This window comes from Drosophila willistoni (genome assembly GCF_018902025.1).
Source record: "Drosophila willistoni isolate 14030-0811.24 chromosome 2R unlocalized genomic scaffold, UCI_dwil_1.1 Seg167, whole genome shotgun sequence".
NCBI lineage: Eukaryota > Metazoa > Arthropoda > Insecta > Diptera > Drosophilidae > Drosophila > Drosophila willistoni.
The window spans coordinates 4,081,083-4,093,284 of NW_025814050.1; the positions used below are offsets into that span (position 1 = coordinate 4,081,083).

A 12,202-nucleotide genomic window follows, 5' to 3' on the forward strand; every position below is an offset into this window, starting at 1 on the left:
AAATAAATAATTCAAGCAAACCGTTGAAGTATGAAGCACGACCACTGATTGTTTCAAAAAGTTTAACTACGAAACTCGATTTAGTAATTCTACCCATGGTTTTTTCAGTGGAATTAAGTATTCTTTGAAAGAAACCTTAGACATAAAACCAAGAAGCAAGACTTGGGTGACAAGACTAAGCGCTATATGGGACGTTTCATCTGGAAAAAAGTACCAGTCCAGTACCATCAAAGTACCAGTCTAATTCTCGTGGTAAGAATTGTTCATTGAGTCTGTAAATCATTGACCGGGTAAACAGCACCAAACTTGCGTTTAAAAAATACAAAGGTCCTTTCTCTAGATCTGCCTAGACCATCAAGATGACACTTACTGAGACACACATTGACGAACATAACTGTATCACCAGTTTGTAGTCATCCGTTGGTTAGCACATTACTCGATTCAGATTTAACCTACAATTAGTTTACTCTCTTGTCCTTTTTTGAAGTCATAAGAATATCCAATTCGATATATGTATGTATGCTAAAAGCATCATTATTTGAAATTCCAGTGGATTAGCCTGCCAAATGTTATTTAATAATGCCTTAACTCTCAGAAAGTTTCTTATTTTATAACTAAGCAATCTTTTTATTAACTTTTAGTTGGATTTATTTCTGCCAGTATGAAATCCATTTTCTGTTGCCTTCTTAATAATTGTTAGTCCAAATATGATCACAAAATTGCTTTATCAAGGACCAGATCCTATGTTTTACTCCATTATTGTTTCTTTATTATTACTTTATGTTAAAATGTTTATGTTCCGTTGGTAATTTGCATTGCCTGCTTTTGTGGGCAAACATCCGTTAAAGTTTGAATTAAGAGAGTAGGTGAATATGTTTTGTATTTGAATAAATTAGTTGTTTTCTTTATTGTCGCACACACTTAGTAGATATAGGTATATGTATGTATTTATGTGTATATATTATATTTAGGTATATACTATATAATATTGTATTCAGATAAATTACACAGTTTAGTTTTAGTTATTTTGTTTGTGTGAATGTGAACGTCTACAATATAATATGGGGATCTATAGTATTAGAATTAACGGTCTGGGCCAGGCAGACGCAAATGCAGCACTCCCCCTCCTTCGTCCTGTACAAGTTTCTTGCACTATCCTCTCTCTGCAGTAAATATTTAGTCTCTGTCGTAGTTCCTCTAAGTGGTAAGCTTTGGCATGCATTATATGTCATGTGATTTTTCTCTACATATCTAGCTACTCATTATATCTGTATAGATAATATATGTATGTATATATCGATCGGTCCAGGAGATTCTCCAGGAATACTGTGACGATACGTGTTGCGTTTCTCTGTCTGGTCATTCGATTTTTGTCTCTGTCTCTCTCTAGAAGCACTTGTAGTACCATTCCAGCTGTTTACGTTGAGCCTCCCAAATGCGTTGGCTCTCTCAAATGGCCGCCTCCTGTAGGTTCTCCTTGTTCTTCTGCAGCATCATCAATTCGCTAGGAGATTGCAATGGTTGGACTCCCGCACCGCCGCCGCCACCCATTCCCAGCAAACCACCCACCACTCCACCGCCTGTTGCTGCTCCACCGACGCCACTCATCTGATTGGGGCTGGGGCTGTCGCTGGCCTCTGGTCGCTGCAGCTTGCTCTTGCAATAGAATTGCTTGTGGGCCAAAAAGGTTTTCACATAGTTGAAGGATATGTCGCAGGTGGAACAGTACTTTTTCATGGCCTCCGCTGCAGCGGCAGCTAAAACAGGTGAAGACACAGGGGGTGGAGCCAAGACCAGCGAACTGGGCGGCGACACATCAATATCGAGGCCAGGTTCAGATTTGATGTGCGGTGTGGAAATGGGCGAGTTATTGTTCTCATGTATCAAGCTTAAGGTGGGCGGTGGTGGTGGAGGTAGAGCAGATGGCGCCACTGTGTGATCCATGGGCTCTGATTTTATATGAAAACTACACAAAAGAGTGGATTAGAAACTCAAACGATAAAGAAATAAATCCAATGTTCTTACCTTGCCACTTCCCCGTTGACCACATCCGGCAGGGAGTTGGCCAGGATGTCCTGTTGGTGGGAATCACGCGATTCGGGCGATATGGATGGTGAGTTTATGGTAGCCACATGGGGATGCAAAAGCTTCATGTGACGCAGCTAAAAAACAAAAGGAATATGGATTAGCTTCATTCGATTAAGTCTTTGCTCAGAGCTTACCACATTGCCCTTGTAGGTGGAGGCATAGTTGCAATATTCGCAATTGAAAATCTGTGGGGGATGCTGGTCTAGTTGATCGGGAGCTAAAGCTGAAGCTGGCAAATCTACCCCACCGCCACCTCCTGAGGCTGTCAAGGCGGCTGCTTCCTCTTCGAAGATGCAGGTCATGTAGTGCTCCTCGTTGACATCGCTGGTCTTCTTGTCGAAATGGGTCCGGATATGGGTGCGCATGCCCCGCAGGGTGTTGCCCTTGTATTGGCAAATGCTGCATCGAAACGCCTTAACCGTTCCATGCATTTCCATATGCTTGCGGGCGAGAGCAGCGCTGGGACTGACCACGCCGCAAACGGGACATTTGTTGACACTAGTTGTGGAACTAGTTGGAGTTCCACTCGTTACGGCACTCGCAGGACACGGCGAGTTGGCATCATGCGAACTCTTGCACTTCATGCACTTTTCCTTGACCACAATGAGGCGCTCATCAGCGGTGGGCGGCGGCGCAGCGGCAGCTGGAGCCGCATTGGCTCCCTTGGGACAGTAATAGTTCTGATGGGCTCTTAGATTATCCAGGGATGTGTACTTGATGCCGCAGGCTGCACATATCAATTGCTGATAGGCCACAGCTGGTGAAGATTCGGCTGAAGCAACTCCACTAGCATTCGAAACGCCCGCAGCTCCCGCTGGAGGTGAGGAGGATTTCGAATTGGAGTTATCGCCATCAACACTCCCCGCTCCTCCTCCTCCAGGTGTCTCCTGGTTGCGTGCCGAACAATAATGCTGCTTGTGGGCCAAATAGTTCTCATATTTGCAGAAAACGATGTTGCACTCCTTGCACTTGGACACGCCCTGTTTCACATAGATCTGCGGCTGATTGCTGGAACCTGTGACAGGTGCTGCAGGTGGAGGCGCTGCTACCGCCGGCGCTGTGGCCACTGAGCCTGTGAACCCAGCCGCCAGTTTGCCAGCGAGCTCGGCAGCCAATTTCAGTGCAAGTTCCGGATTCGTTTTGGCCAGCAGGGATTCGGTTAAAGCGTATTCCGCCGGCAACATGGAACGTAGTGGGGGCAAGTTGTCCAACAAATGTTGTTGCTGTTGCTGCTGCTGGGGCGGTGACATGGATGCTGTACTTCCGCCGCCCGAAGAGCTTCGTGCTGGTGCTGGACTCACGGCTCGCCGCTTTGGAGAAGGACTCATCGAGGGACTGCTGGGTAATGATGGGGCACAGACAATCTGTTCGGGTGTTACCACACGATGATTCTCATTCATTAGGAGATTCTCTTTGCCCAAACCCAAGCCAAAGCCTAGGCCAGCCATTAGGAGATCCGGTCGCTGGAGCAGAGCAGAGATGGGCGAACGACGGGACAATGAGAGATCCAATGGAACCGTTTCACTAGTAGAAGGAACTCGCATTACAGATTGCTTTTAAGGGGGGTTATCTAACGGTTTAACTTACCGACTGCCAGTGGCTTCTTTGCGTTTTACTCCCTCCGAGGGACTGCTCCTTGGTTTAGCTGCAGCCGTTGGCTGCTCCGATGTGGCAGATGATGATGCCGTTTCCTTGCCCGCATCCAGCAGGGGATTGGCCATGTTGAGGGCCGTCGCAAGGGGTTTAAGTGCTCCATTGTCGAGAGTAAAGCAGGTGGACTCTGGATTTACGATTCCCGAAGTTGCAGTGGTGCTAAAATGGAATGAGAACGACACGAGATGTTAAATTGTTCTTGCCGTGAAATCGGTTTTTGGATTACTCACAGTGGTCCGGGTATGAGACTGGCTGCCCTGATCAATGAGCAGGGCACTATAATGATTGGATTGGTGGGCAGGGCCAAAAACGGCTGAGGAGGCGGGGGCAGAGAAGCGGCAGCCGCTGCAGCAGCAGCAGCCGCCGCCGCAGCTACCATTGCGGGAGTGGGAGTCTTATTGGCATGATTGCGATTTGTCTGAGGACTTAGGGCCCCACTGGCTCCACCAGTTGTTGCTACAGCTTGCCCACCTCCAGCTACGCTGCCACTGGCAACGCTGGCAGCACTTTGGCCTTCGGGTTTGGGTGTCACTTGGCCATCCGATCGCCGGGAACTGCAATAATGTTGCTTATGCGCTCGATACGTTTTGATATTGTTGAAGCGGATATCACAGTCACTGCAATAGCGATCGATTTGTTGATGCTGCTTGGAAGAATCGAGGATTAGAGATGATGAGCTTGATTTATGATTTGCCTTCGTACAACTCACTTGACTAGAGGTGTCCTCTTGCAGGGGATTAATCCCCAATCCCACGCCGTTGGCCGTAATTGGCGGAGCTGTTGGTGGAGCTGTTGCTGGCGAAGATTGATGCATCCGCATGTGACGGTTGAGTGAGACCTTCTTATCCGCGCTGTAGGAGCACTGCGTGCAGGCATATTGCTTGCCCAGGCGCGGCATTTTGGCTGGCGGTTCGTTGGAGGAGCCGCTACTGCTTGCGCCGCTGGCTGCATTCGAGATTGACCCATCAGCAGCCTTCTCACCTCCCGTCTCGTCCTGCTCGGGCGTTTCCTTGGGACGGTGCGAGCAGTAGTAGGCCTGATGAGCCTCCAGGGTTGAGGGTGAACTGAAGGCTATGCCACATGGCAAACACATGAATCTCGCAGGCTTCAGCAGGGGTTCGACAAGCTCGGCTTGCTCAGTTGACGGTGGTGGTGGTGGGGGCAGTGAGGATTTGCTCATTGCTGGTGATCCAAGCAAATTGAGCTCCTTAGCGTCTGGTTTCAGGGCAGGATCGGAGGCCAGCAATGCATTCAACCGCAGTTTTGGAAGCGAAACTGCTGCCGGCAGCGGTGGCGGAGGGGGCGATGGAGGAGCAGGCGAATGACTTGTAGGTGACGGGCAGGGCGAAGGAGGTGTTGGTGGTGTTGCCGGTTGCTCCACTTTGGGGATTATCGATCCATCGACCACATTGATGCCCGTCGCCTCAGCATCGTCCTCAATCTTAGCTCTGGGACTGCGCGGTGGCGTCGTGGCCATTGATTCATCTTCTCCCTCCTCTTTTGCGTCTTGTTGCTGTTTTCCCTGTATTCGATTGATTTCCTCTAATTCATCTATAGACTCTTCTAAGGAATTCGTTTCCTCTTCGGCTTCTGTTGCCTGATCGCTTCCATTGTTATTGTTGGTTTGGTCATCATACTGATGCTCCTCGCCCAACTCGTGATCGGCTAAATCTTTGGATTCTAAATGAGAACAAGTCAAAAGTTTTCGAATTAACTTAGATTATTTTTCACTTTGCGGAACTTAATTTTAAAAGTATTTTAATGTAGTCTTTACAGTCATCCCATAACAACTCGAAATTGCAATAAAAGGGGCTCAAAACTGGATAGGAATTTGTAGTTGGGAAGAAAAACAAGGTTTTTATAGTTAAACTTGAAGTTAATATTTGAAAAAGGAATCATTTTGGATTACATATTTGAAATTTGTTGGGTAAGTTAAAGTTTCAGATGTGATTTTGAAGTATCAAGTTTCAGTTGCTCCACTTTTTGAAATACATTCCATTGTGGAGAAGATATATGTATATATTGATCTGTATTGCTTTAGTCTGTGGGACGGCGTGGAGTTTGAAAATTTTCCATCGTTTAGCTCATTAAAATTGCCGCTTTTTGCTCGATTGACCATAAACTAGAGTCAAGTCTTGGGAATCCTTTTCTTTGCTATGTGTCAACCTTAAGCTTTGGCAATTATTATCGAACAAATTGTCAATATGAGATCTACCTTCCCTCCCCTCTTTACACACTCACACACACACACACATACAATTCCTTTACACATTGAGAGGAGCTGTGAAAACAATGCGACAATGCGACCGAAACGATCGGTCGGCAGCGTCTGCGGCGGCTTGTTGTTGCTGTCTAACCATTTGGTTTATCAACAATTCGCCATCTGCACTCTTCTTGGCCGAGGATTACGTGGAAATGTAAGCTGGTACTCTTGTTGTTGTTGTTGTTGTTGTTGTTGTTGTTGTTAGAGGAAAAACTGTACATGGTGGTCAACTGATGATTAGGCCAAGAGACTTGAGAACTGACATCTGATTTGTTTTTAGTTTTTTCTGTTGGTTATTTTTTTTTTTGTTTTTGGGTTGTCCACAAAATATTATAACGACCCCCAATGGAAGGAATAGATGCTGGTAAAGATTAGGGGGAGAGGATAACAGAGGAGGACATTGGCATGGTTAGAGCGGCCGCAGCAGCAGAAGTCGATGGGCAACAGCCGCAGGAGATGAAGTTGATGATAAGAGGGCTTTGTAGCATTCGCTTCGCCAGAAATCGACGAGTAACATTTGGTTTACTTGTGCGGGCTACCTCCTCCTCGCCATCGCCATCACCTACCAGGCCCCCCTACCACTCCTCGTTCCCCTCTATCGACTGTCTTCTGCCCGTATTCCCCTTGGAACTCTCATGTTGCGCGTTGACCTGTCAATTGGTGGCTATTGAAATGTCAGCACAGCTTGTTCTGCCGTCTACAAGTTCGTCGCTTGAGTCTTTTGATTTGCCCAGGAAAAAAAAAGGAATGAAACATGCAACAAAAAAGGGGGAAGATCAGCAGGAGTACAAACAGCGACGCACTTGCCACACCAATTTCGGTTTCTCCCTTTTTTTCCGTATTTTTTTTGACGGCCTCGCCCTAATTGCCGCTGTCGATTTTCACGAATTCACACAATTCTGCACGTGAGCAAATCCCGAACCAACCAACCATCCAACATTCGCTCTCTTCCCCCCTCTTTCCCTTCGGTCATCTGTTTCAATATTCCTGCTGGCGGTGCTGCTGCCCTTTCTCCTTTTATTCGTGGGGCATTCCAGCGCATTCTGCTTATTTGTAAGATATTTATTGCCTTCGATTTGCCAGGCGATAAGCCGCACACGTAAAGTGTTTTGTTTTGCAGCCTAAAAAGAAGCGAGAGAGAAAAACACTGAAGGAGTGCGAGAGGGGACGACTAACAATGGGGGAAAATGCTCTCTCTCTCTCTCTGTCTGTGGCCCCTAGCGACAGCTGCCGCTGCTGCCAGAAGATTTAACTAAACTGATTGACCCCTTCCCCCCCTAAACAAAAACTGTTTTACTTCGCTGAATTAGTAGATGATTCCACTTTACAAAATCTCCAAAAGTAAAAAATAAGAAGATAAATAAGAAAACTATTTAAACTTGTGGAAAATATTCTAGAAAAAGGTTCTAAACTTATTTATGACACTTTTGATTATGTTCCTAAATTATTTTCTCCAATTTTCCTTCTTAAATTTTTTTTATTTTGCTGCTTAATTTTTGTTTATCAATTTTATAAAGACATTATTCGCTGGTATTTTCCATAAAAAATGATAAATTGATGATGACTTTCCGTTAAATTTGTTCAGGTTTTCAACTTTGCATAACGCTTTTCGTGGAGTTTCTTTTTGTGAACGGAACACACGGATCGTCATCGTCATGGTCGATCGTTTGTTTAGTCATTTCGTAACGTTACGCCGCCTCTTCATCTCTTCTCAATCCCCAGCCCCCATCTCCATCCCCAACCCCCGATCCCCGATCTCCACCATATGCACAACGCCAACAATTGTTTATCAATTTGTTAAATCAGACTTCGAAGTCGTCGCCAGGCCCCCATTGCAGTTGCTAGTGAGCGATCGATCCTCGCCGATAAGCCACACAACAAAAACACATACACACTCACACTCACACACACACACACGCTGGATTGTATTGTAGAGAAGGAGAGAGAAGAGAAGAGAAGGCGGAGGAGGAGGAGCTTCCACTTTTATCAGCCGGTAGATTATTGTTGCTGGTTTCTCACTTTGGCCGTAGTCGCTCGCTTCAGTTAGTCCCAGTGGTGGGCGTTATAGGCAGCCATAAACAATCGAACAATTTGGCCGATCTTGGCCCAGGAGGCCAGGCCAAGGCGCAAGGATCGACTTTAGCTTCAACTCCAACTCCAACTCCGACCCTTTGTTCATTTGTCGCTGGAGCCTCAACTCGGGGGACCGCCGTTGCTGCTAATCGTTCGAGGTCAGTTAACCCAAACCGAATCCCTGGCGTGGCGAAGGCGAAGCTCATTTTTGGCTGTATTGCGAAGAAGATCTTGATCATGGTGTTGGCGGTGGCATACCAGAGACACCAGAGCGAGTGGATGCTCCTAGATATGCCGATGACGACGCCAGTTTGTCTGGCATTTTTTCTTTGGTAGTCTCTTGCATTTAACACTTAAAATCTTTAGCTCATAACTAAACTGAGTGATCTAAAATTACCTAAATGTCATATAAAATTGCTCATCAAAGTTCTTCGGTACTTTAATCACATTTATTCGTTATATCTTCTTGATTATAATGACAAAGTTAAGATTAACTAGTTTAAATCACCTTTCGATAAAAATTACCTTAAAACGCCTTTAAGTACTAAACATTATACGTCATTTCAAGGTGATTATGGTTAGATCATAAACCTTCTTTAGATCAAAGTAGTAAACACTATAAGTGGAACTAAGTCCTAGTCCTACTTATCCTTACATCAAAGTGAACTGAATAAAGAAGTCGTACATTACTATATTGAATTTCTCTTAAATTCAAACTGAACTAAATGAATTTCAATGCCTTCAGCGAGTATAATTAAACAAATTTTCACAATCCGCAACAAGATCAGAAATTGAAAAACGTGAGCTAAATGAGTAAATGAATAAGACCCACAGGGGGGGTGGTGTGAAAGAAGGAGGCAACTGAGAGAGAGAGAGAGAGGTGGAGAGATCGGAAAGCGGAAAGAACGAGGCAGCTGCAACCGCTTGAACCAAACGCTGATAAGAAAAATCTTCATTTTAACGCGAAAATTTTGCCACCTTGCCCAAGAAGGAAACCTGGGGATTGGGATGCGAATTCGGATTTGTACTTGGACGACCTGGGAGAACTGCAAACTAAGACTTGGTTTGGGTAATCATCGCCATCTCAGCAGCAGCAGCAACAGCAAAAGGTTCCTGGTCTCTCTCTTCTTTGGCCAGTTTTGCTGTTTTATCAATTGTTATTAATCAAAAGAATACAACAACAAGAACTACAAAAGAAACAGCAGAACAAATGCAAAGAGCGCAAATTCAAGAAACTGATTTCTTTTTCATTTCATTTCACACTTTCAAGCAAAGATGATGGGAACAGGGGGAACCAAGGGAGCAGGGAGGGGCATTGGGAGGTATGTGGGGGTGGATGATCCGTGCAAATAATCAACATTCTCATATCTTAGGCTCGCGAGCTATTCGTGATTTACTTGCCGAATATGCTAGCCAGCCTCTCTCCACTCCCCTTCAACGATCCCCACTTCTTTTGGTTTCCCTTCCACTTCTTCTTGCTGTTGCTTCATTTTCAGCACCTTTTTAGCCCAGAGTCGTCTCTCAGCCTATGGGAACGAGCAGCAGACATAAAATTCTTTGATCGAAGGATAAGAAATTTGGTTACTTTTTGTGTTCGAATCTCATTCGAATTTTCGAAACTGCAGTTAAATTAGTTCGCTACGGGTAGATGTCACGGGTGCATACATATATATAAATAGTAGGTATATATATATATATAAATAGTATGTGTACTCTACAATCTTTGATCTATAGACGACTTAACCAGCAGGACTGAGAGAATGGAGGCCAGGCGATTCCTTGAAATCGCTCTCCAAGTCAAACTCTGTTTTTTTTTTCTTCTTAGCTTTGTCTTCTTTTGATGTCTTAATTAAAAAACGTGCAAATGATTCGAGGGGGGCAGGGGAAGGAAAGGGTAGACGAAGGGTGCAAAGGGTTTGCTGTGCACACAGAGTTCAATGTTGAGCAATTGATGCAACTGTTGAGATGTGTTTGCTGCTGTTGTTGTGTACTCTGTTGCATGGCACAGGAGCAAAATGATAAGCAACCGAAAGGGTAAAGACGGGGGCGGGCGGAGCGGGTGGAGAAGGAAAGGAAAATTGTCGCAGTACTTGAAAATTTCGTGTGAGCACGCTCAGCGTCGATTGTTGCTTGAGTCTGGTGATTGCTTGATCAGCAGCAGCAACAACAACGGCAGCAGCAGCAGCAGCAGCAATGGCAAATGCAACAGCAACAACTTTACTGGTTGTCCATTGCAGTTGCCTTTACATACATATATATATGTACATACATATATATGTGTAGTTTTCGTTAGCCTGTGTGATCAATTGCAATCTTCAATTTTTTTTTAGCTTCTGCTGTTGTTGCTAGTGCAGCAGCTCCCACCAACATATCACATGTTGCTGGCGTTGCCAACGAGTTGTTGCTGCTGTTGCACAAATTTAAATTGACCCAAGTGCAAGTTTGAATGTTGCTAATCTGTAATCGAGGTGAGAGAAGACTCAGTAGCCTGGCCAAGTTAACTAGACCCAGCAACCCAGCAACAGTCTGTTGCTAGTAACCAGACCAGACCAGCAACATGTTGCTCTGGTGGGTTCATAATTTGAGTTTATTAAACAAGTCGTTTGGAGGGAATTTGCATAAAAATGTTTCTTTTGCCGTTGGCAAAGCGATTAAAATCACAATTGACATTTACCTTAACTTTAGCAAACATTTAACACGGCAGAAGCATGTCACCGTAGCAACAGCAACAGAAACAGCAACAGCAACAACAACATGGCCAACATATGTAAGCAAATCGGGATCAATCAAATTGAAAAGTTCACAATTCAATAAAGTCCTTTCACCTCTACTCCCCTCCTCTTTTCCTATTCATCTTTCACTTGTTTTCTTCTTTAGCCTTCGACCCTTTTCTTTCTCTCTTTTTGGTTTTTGTCTTTTTTTGTTGTCATTTTTGACACGACAGCAGCAGCAGTAGTAACACTCAATTCGTGCAGGAGGCGTGGCCACGCCCACCCACTACCACCCAAAAGAGAATCGTGTCTGAAATTGTGTTAACTTCATTGCTCTTTTCTTTTTTCTTTTGCTTTTGGTTGCTGCTGTTGATGACTTTTGATGTGTTTATCATTTAAGACACGACAACAACAATAACAACTACATACAACCGAAACAAAACGGTTAAAGGCAACGAAAGGGGAGCAGGGGAATTGAGAGTTTTTTCTTTACTCCCTCAGGGGTGAACAGGGAGGGATGAAGCGCGAAAATGACCAGGAAACAAGCAAAAGAAAAACAAAACAAGAAAGGACCTCACAGAAAGACAGAGAATTGTTGCTCCTGGCGTTGACCAAAAGTTGCTAACAAGCGACAACAGCAGTAACAAGAATAAGAACAAAGCCAAAAGTGCCGCCAAGTGCAGCATAAGGAACCCAACCTCAAGACCTACCCTCCCCTCTCTCTGTCGCCATGCATTGGCTACCCATTCAACTGGCAACATGATTCGCCACGCAACCGGCTGCTGACTAACAAAAGCGGCAAGCCAGACACATCATTACCTACCAATTAGGCTCCAAAATGTGTGTGTGTGTGTGTGTGTGTGCTTGGAAGATGAGGAGCCTTTAGCTGCTCTTATGGTGGCACAAAAAACGCCGGCCCAGGTCGTTTACAACCTGACCATTGTCTGGGGGACTGAGGAGGAGTGGAAGACTTTGCTGACTGACAGACAGCAAATAAGCCATAAATGTAAAAGCATAAAAGCATAGGCGCAGTCAAGGGGGGAATATATAATTTGCATTTCTTTTATCATCTCTCACCGCTGATTACCTACATTTAGCGACAAACCTCTTTAAATCTCCGCCCCTGCCATGGGCTAAGGAAAAGGTAAACTCTTGAGAACTACCTGGCTTTGTCTTTGCCTCTGCTGAGGCGATGATGAAGTGCAAAGTGCTTGTTAAACAGCTTGTAATGAGTTTCACAAAATGTATCTCCAGTTTCCACACACACACACACACGCCACTCCCCCCCTCACACACACACTTGACTTGTGTTTAAATGTCCTTCTTTAGCCAATGCCAATTCATTGTAATTTATGTTCTACAAATGTTGATTGAATTTTGTGTACTGGATTTGTGCTATTTATGTTTGTTCTAT

The 12,202-nt window shown here is 44.9% G+C and overlaps 1 protein-coding gene across 2 annotated transcripts in view; it reads right to left on the bottom strand.

Moving 5' to 3' along the window:
* Positions 1–871: 871 nt before the first annotated feature.
* Positions 872–12,202, bottom strand: part of LOC6643951 (zinc finger protein ush) — a 62,069-nt gene continuing 50,738 nt past the window's right edge. For both annotated transcript variants that reach the window (XM_023176743.2, XM_023176744.2), the window contains exons 3-8: positions 4,451–5,421; positions 3,972–4,384; positions 3,676–3,900; positions 2,223–3,612; positions 2,026–2,162; positions 872–1,966 (exon numbers count right to left, since the gene is read on the bottom strand). In XM_023176743.2, the coding sequence (XP_023032511.1) occupies positions 1,450–1,966; positions 2,026–2,162; positions 2,223–3,612; positions 3,676–3,900; positions 3,972–4,384; positions 4,451–5,421 (3,653 nt within the window). In that variant the 3' untranslated portion in view covers positions 872–1,449. The remainder of the gene's footprint in view (positions 1,967–2,025; positions 2,163–2,222; positions 3,613–3,675; positions 3,901–3,971; positions 4,385–4,450; positions 5,422–12,202) is intronic.